At 43.7% G+C, this 19,143-nt stretch overlaps 1 protein-coding gene across 1 annotated transcript; it reads left to right on the top strand.

The window, feature by feature from the left end:
• Positions 1 to 950: 950 nt before the first annotated feature.
• On the top strand, positions 951 to 16,845 carry LOC112114770 (D-beta-hydroxybutyrate dehydrogenase, mitochondrial-like). The gene is made up of 4 exons (XM_024211638.1): positions 951 to 1,293; positions 11,305 to 11,457; positions 14,472 to 14,602; positions 16,498 to 16,845. Exons 1-4 carry the CDS (start codon positions 951 to 953, stop codon positions 16,843 to 16,845), a joined length of 975 nt encoding a protein of 324 aa, XP_024067406.1.
• The last annotated feature ends 2,298 nt before the right edge of the window (positions 16,846 to 19,143 follow it).

Genomic DNA, 19,143 nt, shown 5'->3' on the forward strand with positions numbered 1-19,143 from the left:
AACCTCACTTCTTCAGATGCGGTTTTTTACCCACGAAAACTTATGCCCAAATAAATCTGTTAGTCTTTAAGGTGCCACGGGACTCCTTGTTGTTTTTACGAGAATGAAACTGATTTTCCAAATGTGGACCAATGCCAGGTTGTCTGAAGAGAGATTGAAACAAGGGGGTAGGGACAAGAACTGCCTCTCTTAGTCTTAATATGTTAGCTCTGAACCCTAATTATGGCCCCTCAATTGGCAACATTGTGAACAATTTCAATGCTAATCATTTTAGCAGAGGTATCCAGCTCCCCTGGGATTGTGGATGGATTGTCGGTAGAAGACCATCACTTTCTACTCCAATCCAGTCCCTGTTTGGAACAAACCCAGTCATCAGACAGGGATCACTCCAGCTCTGGCTACATCTTTCCCATCGCCTCCTTTAAGATTATTCCTTTGCACGTGGTAACTATCAAAGGAGATCAATACCTTGTGGGAAATAAATGTCTGAGCTATAATGACAACTTTCCTCAAAAAGTTTGGGGGTAAATCTAGTTCATGATTCCAGGGTGCCCCTAAATTTCACTCCCAGCTGTGGGCCAGCCTGGAGAGAGGTGCCCTGAACCCCGATGTGTGTGTATATCCTGAACCCGCCCCGTGCTGTGTGTGGCTGAGAGCCTCTTTCTCCACTCCCTGGGCAGGGCAATACTCCCTGCAAAGGGGGGAAGCGGGCGGATTTCTCTCTAGCGCAGTGGTCTCCAAAGTGGAGGCTTGGGGGTGCGCCAGGGGGAGCGCCGCTTCGGCAGGAGTCCCGGTTTTGTTGTTGTTGTGGTTGTTGTTTTTGCTTCGGCAGAGGCTGCGGGCTCAATTTTTTTTTTTTTACTGCACAGCTCAAAAAAGTTTGGAGCCCGCTGCTGCGCTGTGCAGCGCCCCGAGCCAGACCGAGCCGAGCTGGGGGAGGCGCAGCCACCATGTGGGAAGCGCTCGCTCTGCTCCTGCTCCTGCTGCTGGTGGTCCTGCCCCTGGCGCGGCTGGCCCGGCTCCCGCGGCCGGCAGCGCTGCCGCCCGCCGGCCGGGCGGTGCTCATCACCGGCTGCGACAGCGGCTTCGGGCACCTGCTGGCGCTGCGCCTGCACCGCCTGGGCTTCACCGTCTTCGCCGGCTGCCTCTGCCCGGGCGGGGAAGGGGCGCAGCGGCTGCTGCGGGAAGCCGCCTCCGGCTCCGGCCGCCTGCGGGTGCTGCCGCTGGATGTCACCCGGGAGCGGGACGTGGCCGCGGCCAAGGAGATGGTGCTGAGCAACCTGCCGGAGACAGGTGAGAGCATCCCGCGCCCACCCCTTACTCCGAAGGCAGCGCGTTCACACGGCACTGCCCAGCTCCGGGCTCCTGTCCTCTGCCCCCGGCTGCCACCTGCCAAAGACCCTTCCCAGAGACAGCAGCCACCCAGGGCAGCCTCACCCTCTGCACCGGGGCCAAGCAATGGGTGCAGGAGCTCGGGACACTGGAGTATACCCGGAGCAGCGTTTGCTCCGGTGTAGGAGCAGGATGTGGTCCTAGACTCAGGTCTGAGAGTTCAACCAGGGGGCAAAAATAGATGATCATCAATAAACCTTCATGTGTTGTAAACTCCTTGGGGCAGGGACCCTGCTGCCTTTGTCTCTTGTCCAGCCCCAAGTTTGCTCTGGGGCTTCATCAGTAAAATGTATTGATCTGGCCATCAAATATCAATGGAAACAAAATTGTAAACAAAGTTCCCCTGATGTTCCAACCTGCTCTGCTAGTTCATACCCCTTTTGTCTGGGGAATTTCATAACCCTGCTGTGTCCAACCATTTGACAGAGCTGATTACGACATGTGCTGGGTTAGGTGCTGAATAGATGCTGCTGGGGACAGAGGTTCATGAAATCTTTCTTCTGAGGTTTGACAGCTTGGGGTTTGCGCTCCTGGGGTTTGAGCTTTGAGATTTGGGTTGGGAAGAACCCAAAAATCTGAACCAAAAATTCAGCTGGGACTACTGACTATCACCTATTTTTTGAGACTTAGCCATAAACCAACCCAAACTGTTGTTAATTTGTCCTGTGGCAGCACCTAGGAGGCCCTACATGGACCCAGGACCCCTTGTGCGAGGTGTTGTGCAGACACCGAATAAAAAGACAATCCCTTCCCCAAAGAGTTTACAAGTATGAGCCTGCCAATGAATCCTGACTAAACTTCAAGTTTGTAATGAAAAAGGAAACCCACCAAGTGTTGCTTGTCTGGGGGTTTCTTTGTGAGTATTTTGCAGAGATCTAATCACAAGTAATAATGGGGAGGAGACCAAATTAAGATGTACAAGCAAGAGAAAAAAAAGTAGTTTCGGGCGTGATTTGAAAAGAGGTGAATAAATGCAGGAAAGCTGCAGGGAAGAAGGCTCTTGTACCAAGAATGACCAATTATTTATCATTCTAACGTTTTGTTTGATAAAGCTAGTGCATTAGGACTTGGTCAGATTTGGGATGGATATTGAAAAGCAAATGTAAAGTCTAAGCCGTATACAGTGTGAATGGCTGACCTGACACCAAAGGGAGCGGAGGGGAGATGTGCTCATTTGCACTCCTCATTGGACATGTTACCCATGGTAGCAAAAATGAGGCAATTTCCCTTAAATTAGGGACAGCATGTAACCAGAATTGCGTTGTCAGGTGGGCATGCTAGAGATGGAAGAGCGCACTGGAAGCCTCCTTGGATCAGCTCCCTGTCCCACCTGCACAGCAGTAGGGTCGAATTTCCCTCTAGCATGGGCAATGAGATCCATGCAGGAGGACCCCTCTGCCTGCACAGAGCTGCATTAATTTCAGCAGGGCTGTGTACTAACACAAGTGCGCCCACAATGATTTCTCTGCAGAACTGGATGGTTGGGCACAAAGTTGGTGAGGGGATGACAGCCCATTAGCACCCACATAATACATGAACTTAGGGTATATTATATTGTCCAAAATAATCACAAGCAGCACAAATCCCTGTTTATCCTATCAGAATAGTGTTAGACTGCCATGAGTGAACTTAGTGGATCCAAACCATGCATGAATTAATATGTGCCACGCAAGGCAAAACTCTTTATAGACTTAACTCTGCAAGGCGTAAACACTTCTATTACCCATTGAAGCCAATGGAGTTGCATCAGGGATGGATTTAGCCCAATACATTTACTCAGTACTTTGCCACAGAAGTTAAGTGCATTTGTAATTCTGAACAAATGATTTCCATTAACACAAAAGTTATAATGAAGAATAAAGCACATGACACAACCATGGAAATGCAGGACACATTCTTGACTAGCTTGTTAGGATATGTCGTGGAAAGGAACAAGAATATAGAAAGTAAACAAAAGCACAGAAGCCTCTCATTAAGTATGTGTATTTATGGGTTATCCTGACCTCAACTGATTAAGTCTTCCCCTTTTAGGTTCTTTCCCCAGCTTTAGAAACAAGAGCTGAATCCCAAGGGTGTTTATAGGCTAGACAGAGCCCAGGGACTTAAAGGAGCATCACCCTGAAACTCCTGTTCAGGGGCAATTAGTTGTACCTTATACCAAAGCAGTAGCTGGCATCTATTCAGCGAAATCTTGATTAACAAGGTTAGCTTGCCAAATTGGGGGTATTATGAAAGACTCTTACTGCAAGGCCTGATTCATGGGGGCAGCAGGGAAGGGAATTTTCCAGGGATTATGCTTGTTGATTCAGCTCATTTACACGGAATGTCCAGATCATAATATATACATTATCTTAAATTGATCTAGACTTTTAAGGCCTGATCCAAAGCCTAAGAGAGTCAGTGGAAAGACTCTTCTTGCCTTAAATGGGCTTTGGACCAGGCCCTTAATGAGACAGTTATACCTATTCTGTTATATTACATTATACATAATCAGGATCTTGTATGTGTTATACATCTGATGATGGCCCTTCACTTTTTTGCTCAACCTCTCTGTTTGAGCAGCTATTGAGTGTGCCATGGAGAAAACCAGGTAGTCAAAAGGTAAAGTGGTTTTACAAATCCTACCAGCATGTACTTTACTTCTAAATTACTAGGCAATCTTTCTCCTATGAGTATATTAACATTACATACAGTGGAGCCATTGGCTTAATTTAATATCTGATTTAATACAGTGAATTCCAAAGGCCTTATTAGTGGCTTGCAAAATATAGGGGCATAAAACATTTCATTTCAAGTGGAACAAAAGCCGAGAAACCGATGTATGTGGGATTGACATTAGCAACCTCCCTGCATGGGCTTCTTCAACAAGCCAAGATGTGGTGATCCATCTCTTTAATTATAATGGGCTAGGTGGTGCTCTCCCCGCCTTTCATGATTGTCCTGTGTGCAGGGGCGCTGGAACAATTTGTATCATGGGGGTGCTGAGAGCCACTGAACCAAACTGTAAACCTTGTAAACCACTTCAAATGAGGGGGTGCTGCAGCACCCCCAGACCTCTAGTTCCAGCATCTATGCCTGTGTGGGTGGACAGAGTAAGGACCCTGCCTCCTTTGTGAGGCCTGGATAAGAGTCTCCTAGAATTTCTAACACTGTGCGTGTGGGAGGACGCAGTGGTTTAGAGACTGTTTCTGAGTTGCTCGCTTCCTCCTTCCTATTTCCCTAGAACAACTCACCGTAAGAGGGTGGGCCAGATTTGGGGGGCGATAGGATGAGGCGCTCCTTAAAGCGGTATAACCAATTACTTCCTCTGCAGTGCAACCTGGAGCTCAGAGCATGTATGCTCTCCACGGGACGCTGCACCTCCCAGGTTAGCCCAATATTTCAGAAGGGCCTAACTCAGCAGCCCATACTCACACCGTTCACCTCCTTGGGACTCTTGATGAAAGCTATGTACCTTAGTTGATTTCAGTTGGACTCCTTGTCCGAGTAAGCACTACTCAGTGTGAGTAAGGGTTGCAGAATCAGAGCCTAAATGAATGAAACATAAAAATGAGAACCTCATCTCCCTTGCCTTTTAAAAATATATACAATATTATAGATAAAATTCTACATCTCATTAGGCTAAATATTATTTAGCCACTAGATAAGTACAGTACTGCACTTTGAGTGCTGCATAGAGTTCCAGACAAAATGTAGTGCCTGTTAAACAAATCCAGATCAAGCAGGAACTCAAGCTGTTTGGAAGCCTGTTCGCTTGTGCCGGTAGATACAATAGCTTTTTATACTAAATTTCTCCTGCTTAAGAAGGACTGTGATCCCGGAATTCCATATGCAATGACACAGACTAGGCAGTATTATTCCAGGCGTAATAATGACCTTACAGCCAAATCTTCCAAAGGGGCCACAGATTTTGGTTGCCTCAGTACAAAGACTTCAGTGGGAGTTTCGGGTGCTCTGCACCTTGGAAAATTGGGCCGAAGGTGACTTGTTTTTCAGCAACAAAACAAAACAAAAAAAATTAAATTAGTGAACCATTTGGATAACTGTTTTGATACAAATTTTGATACAAATGTTGCAAATGTATTTTTTGGGAAAAGCAATTAAAAAAAAAAGTCACATTTTTCACACATTTTTCTATTTTTGAAAAAGAAGTACATCTTTTTGTTTTTTTACAAAAAAAACCTTTTCATTCAGAAAAAATCTAACCTGTGTAATCATGACCTATAAGTACCTACACGGGGAGAACATATCTGATAGCAGAGAGCTCTTTATCTAGCAGATGAGGGTAACAAGATCCAATGGCTGGAAGCTGAAACTAGACAAATTCGAGGTAAAAAAAGGAGCACATTTTTAACAGTGAAGGTAATTAACTATTGGAGCAGTTTACGAAGGGATCTGGATTCTATATTATACCCAATCTTTAAATCAAGATCAGATATCTTTCTGAAAGATACGCTCTTGTTCAACCACAAGTTACTAGGCTTGATGCAGAAATCCTTGGTGAAATTCTCTGGACAGTATGATGCCGGAGGTCAGACTAGATTATCATAACGGTCCCTTCTGACCTTAAAGTCTATGAAAACATCTTGCATTAGAATAAGTTCACCTAAGGTTTCCCATTCTAACTGACGAGGATAGCTAGTTTCTAGTTTTAAGTATTGCTGAAGAATTTTCTGACCCTCTTAATACTGTGAAGAATACAGTTGTATGCACGAAAGAGGTGTTGGATCTTTTTGAGTCACTAAACATTTGTCCTTCAGACGTGATCTGGCGAATAGCTGTCTTCTGAGCCCCCTTTCCTAACGGATAGGCCAATATTGTGTCATCTTTGTTCCCTTTATCATAAAAGGAGTATTTATTCACTCTTTTTCTCTAAGGAGCTGATTCAGTTTTCCTCTAGCGTTTATTACATCCCTAAATAATATTTCCTCCACTTTGGCCTTCTGCAGAACATCCATTACTATTTGTATTTCAGTATCACCTAGAGACCCCAGAGAACATCAGGGCCGCATTGTGCTAGGCATATATATACACGTGGTAAGAGACAGGCTCTGCTCTGAAGACCTTACGGTCTACATAGATAAGACAAGCAGAAGATAGGGAATTGAGGTGCAGCTTCCTTCTTCCCAAGTTCTAACCTATGTTTCCCATCTTTTCTAGGGTCTCTCTGTAGGCTGTATGTCCTTTGAACATCAGTTCACTCATCAGGATTTCTTTGGCAGCTTTCCATAACACATCATCACTACAGCACTGTGTTCCTTGTTTGCCATGTTCTCTGACATATCATTTCTCAAGTTTTTAAGGCAGTTCTCCTTTTGTAACATAGTGTTATGTGGGGCCTAATGCTACTGGACCCATGGGAAGATATACTTCAGCAAAACCAGTACCAGATCAGATACCAAACTACTGGTAATACTTGATTGGATACTCTCTCTCTTCATAGATTGTTTCTCTCTGTTGAGCTATGGTCTATTCTAGACTATAAAACCAGGTGCTTCTGAAACTCGTTTTCCATGGGTATGTAGCTTTCCCTAGACAATTTCTCTGAAAATTGTGGATTCTAGGGGTCTGTTACCCCCTTTTATTTTTTTTCAGGGCTAGGAACCCAGTTAATGTTTCCTGCTACGTAGATGGTTCCCTTAATACATTTAGTCAGAGGCCTTGTCATCGTGCTTAGGTATGAGAAGGTTGTGTCATTCAGAGCCTGATCTAAAGCCACGGAAGTCAATAGGCATCTTTCCATTGACTTTAATGGGCTGTGGATCAGAATTCTGATTTATTATAGTAACCCTCTTGTCATAAAAACATACCCTGCAGTAAGATGTCTCCCAGCTGTTCCCCTTACAGTCGTCTCAACTCACAAGGAGAGTCCTCTTTTAATTAACCCCTCTTCTTTTCCTCCTTGTTATAAGTGGTTGCATAAACTTCCCTTTCCCATAATTGTTGTCTTTTATAAGGGAAGATGTGTTCCTCACAGGGCTGTAATGTCCAGGTCTATTTTTTCAGGTGATTAAGTACTTTCTTCCACTTGATTGGATTATTCTGTCTGTGTACATTCCTTGAAAATACCTTAACATTCTTGAATCCGATATTTCTGAATCTATTAACCAAAATAGGTCCACGCTATCATATTTTTCTTCCAGTTTGCCTGCAGGCATGTACGCAACCTGGCAACAATAGCAATCATGACAACAGAACAATGTAATCAAAACCACCAACTATTCTTGGAAGGATGCTCTTCTGATTAAGGCACTGGTCTGGGACTCCGGAGAGTTTAGTTCCATTCCTGCCACAGACTCCCCATGTGACCTTGGGCAAGGCACTGGATCTCTTTGTGTCAGTTCTTCATCTGTAAAATGGGAAATAATGTGTCTTTTGTCTGTCACATCTATTGAGATTGTAAGCTCTTCAGGAAAGGGACTGTTACTCTGTATCTAAAATACTTAAAACTTAAAATACTTACACTGTATATCTAAAATACTTAAAACAATGGGGCCTCAATTTTGGTTGGGGCTTCTAGACTCTACTGTAATCAACATCATCATCATTATGGAAGATGGTATAACACAGAGCCTTCATTACTGAAACACCCTCTTTAACCATTTATAACATAATGAGCAGAGCTGAACGAAAAGTGGGAAGCATGTTTCAAATGAAAAAAATAAAAATAAAAATAAAAAATGATTTTTAAAATTTTTCAGTTTTTGAAACCACACAAATACACACACAGAAATAAATAAATCAGCTTTTTCTTCCTATCTCTCCCCTTTTTTCTTTTTCTCCTTTTTTTATTTTGTCACTGAAAGGGAGGGGGGAAAGGGAAAGAACAGGGAAGTGGGGGGAAATTAAAAATTTCCATTGGAAAACTAAAAAAAAAAAAATCAGTTACATTTTGTTTTAAAAAAGACCATTTTTCATCAGAAAAAAAGTTCAAATGAAAATTTTCAACCAGTTCTAATAACTGCTTTTTTCAGTGGATTCTGAATTGCCAACACACCACAATACATATAAGGAAGCAAGAATATTTACTAACAATATATTTCACAGAACCAGTAACCCAATTGGCATCTATCTTGTAACACGTTCTTTGGTTTTATATTCCATAAAACCCGCGGATAAATATTCCCTTCCACATATAAAATTTCCCTTCCTGTCTGACTGCTCATGCATAACCTGGAGAATCTCAAAAATAATCAAATTTGAAATTGCAAAAGAGAAATAAACCTAGAGACAGCACATTTTTTATTTGCTTTTCACATTTTTCACCCTCTTTTCATCTTGGATTTTCATTTGCGGATTTAGAGTGCAGTTTCCTATCCAGGGAGCTATTTAGATTGACAGACTGTGGGCTTCACTGCCCAGTAACCTTTTCCAAGGAGTCAAGGAATTATTTAGCTTCTTACAGATGTGCCGAGACATTTGGGTTTGTTGTAAAGAATATGCAGCTTTGCAATGTACCACACTGCAGAGTGTGTATCCAGCTCCATAAGATTTTCTATATTTTTAAACCAGAGTGAATTGTGTTATCTTTTTCTCTGTTTCTACCCTCACATCAGAAAGAACATCAGGGTATCTTCTTTATATGAAAGAGACATCATTTCACGTGGCAGGGATAGGAGTTTTTCTTTGTCCTTGTGAGAGCCTACTCCCCCTTCTGGAAGCCCCACTAATCTGAAATGAGGTCTCCTAAAGTGAACCTCCAGATCCTCTACTTTATCTGTTAATCTTTGTCCTCAGAATCCATTTTAACGACCACGGTGTTAGTGAGAATCTCCCCTCAGTCCTCTAATTCTGTTTGCAGCTTCAATCCTTCTGTTTCTGATAGAATCTGTACATTGCCCAATGTCTACCCAGCTCTCAGAAACTGCCATGAGCTCAAGTGAATGTGTGTGTGTGTAAGGCTGGGGGGAGGCGGGCGCAATTTCTGAGAGCTCGCTAGACATTGGCTGAGATCCTGATCAAGCACTGCCTGGAGATCTGGACAGACAAAATCTAGTGAAACCAGCCTAGTGGCTTTGCACAGGCAGCTGCGAAAGAGGAGAGTCTGAGTAAGGAGATCCTGGAGCCTGCTCCACTGGGGTGGTCTGGGGAGAGGCGTGATAATATCCATTAGGTCCATGAGCGATGCTGCACCCCTAGCCAGGAACCTTGCTGGCGTGGTTGCAGCAGGCTGCGGTCCCTGCTACAGCCTTGTAGCCATAGATAACTAGGCAGATGCCCAGCACCCTGTGTCAGGATTAAGAGGAAAGATTCCATTACCCACTCCAGCCCCTACAAATACCCCATTTTCACTGATTCTGTGCAGGGCATGGGAAACTGACCATTTGTATCAAATGCTGCCTTCAGATAACGATGTGCAAGGCCCCAGGCGGGGCTCACAGTAAGCAGTAAGCCAAGATGACGAACCTGGGAGAGACTTAGGGGAAGTCTACACTCCAAAATTAAGTCGACCTAAGTTACGTTGACGTACAGCCACTACAGTGATTAAATCGTTTTCGCATGTCCACACTGCGCTCCTTGTGCTGGCGGTGCATGTCCTTACCAGGAGTGCTTGTACCGACTGTACTGTCATTCTGGGGCATTGTGGGATGGCGTCTGAAAGGCAGCAACAGTCGATATAAGCCATGCAGTAACTACACTGACCTAACTACAGCGACGTAAGTGCTACGCCTCTTGTAGAGGTGGAGTTGTTAAGTCGGTGTAGTGGGCAAGTTATATCGATTGGAGCCACATTTTTGTGTAGACACTTGTAGTTAGGTCAACATTATGTTGACCTAACTCAGTTATTGAGTCCAATACAGATCTCCCTATGTGATTCTTAACTACTGCACAGGTATTACAGTGCTGGTCAGCCTGGAAATACCTGCAACAAGTATTTGAGGACAGGATCTGGAGTAATGTTTTCAAAAATGACTAAGTAACTTTGGCTCAGTCCCATCTTTTAAAGTGACTTAGGAGTCTAAGGCTAGGTCCACACTACCCGCCTGATTCGGTGGGTAGAGATCGATCTTCTGGGATCGATTTATCGCGTCTCATCTGGACGCGATAAATCGATCCCAGAAGCGCTCCCCCGTTGACTGCGGAACTCCTGCTCTCCGAGAGGAGGAAGCGCTGTCACTGAGGGAGCTTGCCTGCACCGCGTGGACCCGCAGTAAGTAAACTTAGTTCGATCTAGGAAACGTCGACTTCAGCTACGCTATTCTCGTAGCTGAAGTTGCGTTTCCTAGATCGATCCCCTGCCCCAGTGTGGACCAAGCCTTAGTCCATTGACTTTCAATGGGTGTGGGCTCCTAAATACCAAATCACTTTTTAAAATAGGATTTACGCTCCTAAGTTACTTAGACACTTTCGAAAATGTTACCATTTGGCTTTTAGTCTGCTTAATATTGTTTTCACAAAGGTGCTCCAAGTTACATAGCAGGATTAATGTAGTTAAAATATCTTGGTGTGCTGTTTTGGCAGCAGAAAGTGGCCTCCTAGATCATTTTATTCATAAATAACTTAAGGAGACAATATAGTGAATGATTATTAAATAGTGCTTAACAGGCTGATAGGGTCCAGATAATGGCCACAATTATGTTCCTTTCTTAAGCAAAATGTGCACATGCTTATGAATACAAACCTAAAATATAATGTAGCCAAGGACTTATTTCACATTGCTCTCATTGTGGTGTTCACTGGTAACTTGCTATATAAGCTGCTTGCAAGAGTTCTGCTTTATTCTATGTCAGTTCCAACGGAGTGGGTTTCAGAGCGCCGCGCCCAGTCTCTGTCTGGGAAGCTCAGTCCTCAAAGGCACAGACCAAAACCACACCCATTTTAGGAACATTGTTGAAGGCTCTGAGGGTGTTGTGTTCAGTTTGTCTGGCGGTTAAATATGTTGCAATCAGGAGACAATTTTTCCCCCTTCAGGTTTTTGGGGACTGGTGAACAATGCTGGAATATCGACATTCGGCGAGACAGGGTGGCTGCCTATGGAGAAATATGAAAAATTTGTGGATGTGAATCTCCTTGGGTGTATAAGGACAACGTTGGCATTTCTTCCCCTTCTAAGGAAATACAAGGGTAATCCTAATCCAATGTCATCTACAGCTGTAGAATAATTAGTTTACTATAGTTAGCTGAAACAAAACCAGTATGTTGTCCAATTTCCTGAAGGTTACCTGAGAGGACAACTTGATCCTGACAAGAGGACAAGGATGTATAAGGTGAAAAAAGTAGTTAGTTTTAGTTTATGAGGAATTAATGACATCAATATCTGTGATTGAAAACAGAGGGAAATGCTTAAAGCTAGTTGTTAGCAGCCTTCCTTCGAGTGTAAGAGACTGTCCGCATTGGCACTGGGACACACGCAGCATGGGCAAGGGCTTGTTCCGGTATTTAGATTGTACTATTTTACTGTTCATTGCTTCTGGGAGGAAACATGATCTTGTGAAGGACTCAGGAGATCTGAATTCAATTTTGGCTCTGCCACAGGTTCTCTGAGTTTTAGGGCTGGTCCCTTAATCTTTCTGTGTCTCTGTTGTCCCCATTGAACAGATTGGGGATAATAATATTTCCTTTCTTCCACCTTTTGTCTGTCTTGCCTTAAGCTCTTCGAGGCAGGGATTGTCTCCTACTATGTGTGTGTACAGGGCCTCTCACAATGAGGTCTCGATTGAGGTCTGGAGGTGCTACTGTAACACAAATATTAGAAAGGACCCTGTGATCCAGAAATGGATGCTTTTATCCTACCATTTATCCCTTAGTCACAAATATGCAGCTCTTCAGCCTCCTAGTAACACTGCTTATGATTTTTCAATATATGGGAAAAAATGTAATGAACCCTTAACACACTGTAAAACGAATGGCCAGGTTATGTGAATATCACAAGAACACAGCACTGCGTGTGCCTCTTTAGAAGCTATGGAAGTGCTATACTGCTAACATGTGGGACACGGTCACTCTCCTATGATATGTCGCTGCTGACACTCTGTCACCCAGATCCTGCAAAGACTTTTATGCATGTGCTTAACTTTAGGCACGGTATGGCAATCCATTGACGTTATTCCTGAAACACTGCCACGATTGTAACAACTTATATTTTGTCTGACCCCAGCGCCCTCTTATTCTGGCCAATGGAGATAGGTCCTGTGCAGAGGAAGTGCAGAGTGATCCCAGAGTGGCCAGGCTGCCCTGAAGTTCCTGGGCCATTGTGTCTTCCTGGCACAGTACATAGTACAATAGCACCTAGATGCCACAACCAAGATCAGAGCCCCATTGTTTTGGGTGCTGTACATACATACACATACTCTGGGCTGGTCTACACTACGGGGGGAGATCAATCTAAGTTACGCAACTTCAGCTACATGAATAACGTAGCTGAAGTCGACGTACTTAGATCTACTTACCGTGGTGTCTTCACTGCGGTGTGTCGACGGGAGATGCTCTCTCATCGATTCCCCTTGCATTTCTCATGGAGGTGGAGTACCGAAGTCGACGCTAGAGCGATCGGCGGTCGATTTATCGTGTCTATACTAGACACGATAAATCGACCCCCGCTGGATTGATCGCTGCCCGTGCAGACATGCCCTAAGATGCAATCCCTGAGCTGAACAGTTCACATTCTAAATAGGCAAGGCAGGGAAAAGGAAGTACTGTGATCCCCATGTTACAAGGGAGCTCTGAAGCACAGAGACATTAAGTGGCTTGCCAAGGTCACCCAGTGACTCTGACACAGGAGTTGAACCCAGATCTCTTGAGTCCTTAACCACAAGACCATCCTACTTCTCAATACCTGAGGTATCATCATACATGTAAACATTTCTAGTTCTATGGTATAATTATTTGTGGAACTATAGGAGTAAATTGTTGAGATGGGCCAGAGCACAATTTCTTGTTCTGGACACCTTTGAACTTCAGTAGACATTTGACAAAAAACATTTGCCAAAAATCATAAAATGATTATAACAATGGCACAAGCCATGGAAATCACCGCCAAATGGAATGAGAAGACACACATTAGTGGAAATCAAACTAACTTTCCAGGGCTAACCTTCTTTGAAGTCAATGGAGTTGCACTGGTATAAAACTGGTGTCAGGGCCGGCTCCAGGGTTTTTGCCGCCCCAAGCGGCACAAAAAAAAAAAAAAAAAAAGCCGCGATCTGAGGCGGCAATTCGGCGGGAGGTCCTTCGCTCCGAGTGGGAGTGAGGGACCGTCCGCTGAATTGACGCCAAATAGCTGGACGTGCTGCCACTCTCCGGAGTGGCCGCCCCAAGCACCTGCTTGGCAAGCTGGTGCCTGGAGCCAGCCCTGACTGGTGTTACAGTGAAATCAGATCCATCATGATGAATAATTAGACACTGTCTCTCTCCCCTACTACAATCCTCCTTTTAGATGCACAATCCCTTCATTTTTATTTCTTTTATTTACCCACTGATTTTAGGGGTTGCTTTGCTGCAATCTCTTTCCTCCACTCTGTGGAGTGGTTATACAATTCCTGGTCTTCCACAGTTTCCAGAGAGGACCAGGATATATTTCACCAAGGAGCTTAATAAATGTAGGAATTTCATGGGTCAGGGAATTCTCTAGTTGCTGGCTAAAGCATGGCTCTTTGCGTTTATGTCCTCACGCTACTCTCTTTATATCTGAACTTACTGGCTCAGAACTGTTAGGATGCAAGTTGTGACTATATTACACTTAGTCTGGTTCAGCACCTGCAAATAACCAAAAAATGAGACTTTTGGAGGAAGCTTGGTTTTCAGGGCCGCCCAGAGGGGGAGGCAAGTGGGGCAATTTGGCCCAGGCCCCGGGCCCCACATGGGCCCCCACGAAAATATAGTATTCTATAGTATTACAACATTTTTCTGTAAGGGGCCCCCGAAATTGCTTTGCCCCAGGCCCCCTGAATCCTCTGGGCGGTCCTGTTGGTTTTTTGAGCTACAGAGCTGAACATACTATATAGTAAGGTTATGCTGGGAATGCACATCTTAGCCTAGCTGCATAGTAAGGCAGTTATGAGGGAAAGATTATGAGGGAAAACAAGGGATTTAAATATGAAGTTATTTGAACATTTGAACAATGTTTTTTCCCCCTCCAGGACGTATGGTCTTTATGTCTAGTGTTACTGCATACTTCACTTTGGGGAATGGCATTTACTCTATGACCAAGGCAGCCATAGAAAAATTTTGTGATGCCTTAAGACTGGAAATGAAGAAGTTTGGAGTGCTGGTAAGATACTTATTCAGCTTTTTTCCCTCACAAAAGCTGTTTATATATTTCAGGAGTAACCATTAATTTTGCAGGAAGAAAGATGTATTCTATATTTATATAGCACCTTTCCTCCTGAAACTCTACACACATCACTGACCTGCCATTATTTCTGGGGGGGAGGGGAGCAAGCAGCTGACGCAGAGGGATATTGCATATTGATGAGGGGAAAGGGACATTTTGGCCAAGGAGACTCTTACTCTAGTGAAAAGTCATTTTTAAAAGCCCCTCCCAGTAAACGGCATGTAAATGAGTATATTAACACTGGAAAGATGAAGAGCCGAGTCAACCCTGGGATTCCAGCCTCTGATTCCAGGATGTCTAAGATGCAGATTCTTCTAGGATTTATGTTGGTTTCTAGGTATGTGATCCCCAGTGTGGCCTAGCAGATAGGGTACTGGCTTGGGAGTTGGGTGCTCTGGCTTCTATCCCCAGCAATGTGGGACTTTGTGCAGAATCATAGAATGTCAGGGTTGGAAGGGACCTCAGGCGGTCATCTAGTCCAACCCCCTGCTCAAAGCAGGACCAATCCCCAGACAGATTTTTGCCCCAGATCGCTAAATGCCCCCCTCAAGGATTGAACTCACAGCCCTGGGTTTAGCAGGCCAATGCTCAAACCCTTGGGAAGACACCTTCCCTGTGTTCCCCCTCCCATCCTTTGTGTGCCTCATCTGTTTACATTGTAAGTTCTCTGGGGCAGGAACTGTCTCTCTCCATGAGTTTTATACAGTGCCTGTCAAGAAGAAGAGGTTGAAACAACACACAGTAACTAAAACTTCCCTTCAGTGGGGCCGCTGCTGGCGGGGATGAGGACTTCAAAAGTGAGTGGTGTGGGATAAGAAGGGAGCGGGACCAGGTTGCCCAGGGAGTACATTGACCTGGTGTGTCTCACTCACAGAGCTCCTCTGGAGTTTCCAGGAGGAGGTAAAGGTTCACTCCTCTGGTAGAAAACCTGAGCGCAGGAGACATCCCTCCCCACTAGATTGCCAGGGGCTGTGCTGATGGTGACAGGTGAAATATACACCCCCTGGACAAGGGCTCCTCTGCTGATGGAACACTAATGACCAAACCTAAAGCTTAGATCACTGAACAGCTCATCTAGCTTTTTTCCTTTGAATCATTCCTCCATTTAAATCCTCATTTAGTGCTCACTAAATGTTCCCCCTGAAGTAATTACTACAGCAAAGACGAACTGTATGCACTGCTCACAGCAGTTTGGTTGTGGAAAAGCTGTTGTTGTGTTTCAACAGCCACCCCCTTTTGGAAAACAGTATAAGATCACTTGCATTATACACTTTGAAATACCTAGGGCACGATGAGGATTTGAACTGCTTAGCTAAGGATAATCTTGAGTGCGTGGAAGTGCTTAGTTTAAGAGGTTAGCTGTTCTATTTGCTTGGACTTTAATGTTCAAAAATATATTTCTCTAATAATTACCTTTACATGCCAGCCGCAGGTTTTTAATGACTGTTTGTGCTCTCCGTAGCTAGGCAGGCCATTCATCCAGTAAATGGTCCTGCTTTTCTAAGGTTTGTCCCCCGTCCGGCACTGAGACAAAACCAGACATGGTTTTGTCTGAGGGACGCCCTTTTGAAGAGTGTGCTATCCTGCCCCTGCCAGCGTGACCTCATACACATCATGAGTGTGAGGTCCAGTTCTCCTTGCCTTGCATTGGGTCTGTGCTGCCACTTACAACAGGCTGTGGCTAAACGCCACAATCTAGCCCTACAGGGTAAGTCTACACTGTAATTTAAAACTCATAGCTGGCCTGAGCTCTACGGCTCATATTATTTCACTGAATTCAGAGCAGCTGATTATAGTCTAATAGTTATTTCCTAATTTTGTTTTCCTTTTAGGTTTGTGTTATTCAGCCAGGAAATTACGCACGTTCAACTAATGTTCAGCCACCAGTCAATGCGGAGCAGATCTGGAATGAACTCAGTGAGGAGGAAAAGGCAGTGTACAATAAAGAATATGTGCAAGAACGTTCAGACTTTTTCAACAACATACTTAAGGAAGGGTGCACCACAGGCCATGAAGTTGTAGATGCCATGGTGGATGCTTTAATGTCTCCTGCGCCCAAGGCACGTTATATGGTTGCGAAGCTAAAGGAAAAACTGTTGGTCTTTATATGCACAGTTTTCCCAACTGTTGTGATGGATTCAATTCTGTCTTATGCACTGAGTAAAGTAAAACTCACCTAGCCCTGTGGAGAGAATATTGACTCCTGTTTCTGGTCTATAATTCAGGTTGGACAACTTTTGTAAGCAAAGGATTTACAGCTTGGTCTAAAGCCCATTGAAGTCAATGGACAGACTCCCATTGACTGGTATGAGCTTTGGATCAGACTCTTATACAGGACTGTAACTTTTGCATACTGAAATACATCTGGAGTTGAATGTAAAATAATTCACTTGCTGTACTCTGGGGCACAGCATTTCTCCACTTGTTGTAAGGATTAACTCCCATACTGCTGTATTCCTTGCCTGTTGAATCTAATGCATTTTATTTTTCGATCGAATCTTTTATATGAAAGTACCACAAAATGCTTCCACGTCAGTTACAAGTAGAGTTTACCCTACAGGAGCATTGATGGATACAATCAGGCAGGGATGAAGAATGCAATAGTTCTGAGAGCCTGAAAAAGTATTTTATTGTTTTGTTAGAGGCAGAGCTAGGAGTGTTAGGCTGGGAGTGAGAAATGGGCCTTGAAATAGGTTTGAATGGAGTCAGAAGGGTGCAGAGAACTAGGAAGCCTTAAAGGAATTCTGAAAGTATAGGTCCTTACCAATGGAAACAATAGCTACCACTGTGAAGTATTTTAAGCTCACAGATATTTTGCTTAAATCTGTAACATCAGAGCAAATATGTCATATGCTTTGTAAAATAAATAAGTAGCACATTCCGCTTACAAATGAATGTTCATTCCTAAGACGATGTATTACCTGCCTCTAATGTCCAGATTAACCAGTGCATTAAGCTAAAGTGCGGTCAGAGAACTAAACACAAAAGATGGCAAGCAGTTAGCACTGCACAATCAGCAGCTAGTAGTTGAGGAAAGTCTGCACATCTAGCTTGTAGCTCAGTTTGATGTTTAAGAGATGCCATTTCTTTCTGTCAATATAGGAATTCATTAAGGGTCTGATGAAAAATCTATTGAAATCAATGGAAAAAGTCTCATTGACTTCAATGGGAGTTGGATCAGAGCCTAAATGCTTTTGGATGTATATGAATTTAGTGCTCATGAAATGTGCTAAATTAACACACGTGAAGCTGCTGCCCCATCAATCTGCCTCCATCCATACTGGAGTCTGCTCCAATCAGTGTTTTCCCCAAGAATTGAAATTAGAGGAGATGTTCGAATTTACAGGGGGGTGAAGGCCGAGGAGCGAGACCATAAGGGTGAAGGTGGGCTGCATGGCACCATAGTAAAAACTGAAAAATGTTTCACGACCATTTTATTAGATTTAACTCGTGTTTTAAAAATCATCACACAAATTACAGTTGGCTACTCAAGCCTTCTATGAAGCACTACATCTACATCCTTCTTGGTTTCTTGCTGTAATTTTGCACAACTCTGTTAATGAACTTCTCAAATGCAGTGCATTCATCTTTGGTGGCTTCTCGTGTGTCCGGTATTTCCAGTCCTTCAATTGATATGGTCATTACTTCATTCACATGATCAGGCAGAATGCGACTTTTCTCAGAATGCAAAATTCTATCAGTGATGAAAAAGAACACTCAACTGTAGCTGTTGTGACTGGGAGTAGCAAGAGATGTATTCCTACTTCTTTCATCCAAGGAAATATAGCACAAAGATCAGGTCGATCCACTAGTGATGATAGAACAAATGAATGAAGATTTGACTTCAACTTCTTTTTTTATGACATTCCACTCTGTGTTCAAATTCTCCATTCTGTCCTGATCACATGGCAGCCCCATTGATGGTAGTGCCTCACTCCATTCACCTGTCAGTGTTTTATAAGACGGGCATCATTAAAACTATGTAGAGGTTGAGTAGAATCCAGAAGTCGCTGTTGTAGATTTGTAAGGATCAAGTTTGTTCAGCTGGCTTAACAAGCACTTCTTGTCCTCTTCACTTAATGATTCAATATAAGTGCCTTCATTAGTCAACCTCTGGTCTGAAGTCTTTGCTTCTTCCAGTACGTTTTCAATGGATATCAATCTGATTAATCCAATTGTAGCTTCTATTGCTGGACAAAGATCTGCCACTGTTGTAGCAGATGCCTGGATGGCATTGTTTAATGACCCAACTGGTTTCAACAGTAGACTTACAAAAGAGAGAATGGCAATTGTCTTCTCTGAATGTCTTAGCAAAAGTAGTCCACCAGCCTCACTACTTAGATCCATCCCCTCCTGGTAGATACTTTCCAAAGCCAGTAATAACGGCTGCAGTAATTTTAAGACAATAGCCAAGAATCGCTCATGAGAAAGCCAGTGGGTTTTCCCAGGTTGGACTAATTTAAACTTCAGTTCCAGAG

This window comes from Terrapene carolina, unplaced genomic scaffold, assembly GCF_002925995.2.
Source record: "Terrapene carolina triunguis isolate 2854851 unplaced genomic scaffold, T_m_triunguis-2.0 Scaffold132, whole genome shotgun sequence".
Lineage (NCBI taxonomy): Eukaryota > Metazoa > Chordata > Testudines > Emydidae > Terrapene > Terrapene triunguis.

Coding starts and splice junctions, on each gene's coding strand:
- LOC112114770 (XM_024211638.1), top strand. CDS start 951: ATGTGGGAAGCGCTCGCTCTGCTCCTGCTCCTGCTGCTGGTGGTCCTG. Junction 1,294..11,304: donor GAGCAACCTGCCGGAGACAG/GTGAGAGCATCC, acceptor TTCCCCCTTCAG/GTTTTTGGGGACTGGTGAAC. Junction 11,458..14,471: donor CCTTCTAAGGAAATACAAGG/GTAATCCTAATC, acceptor TTCCCCCTCCAG/GACGTATGGTCTTTATGTCT.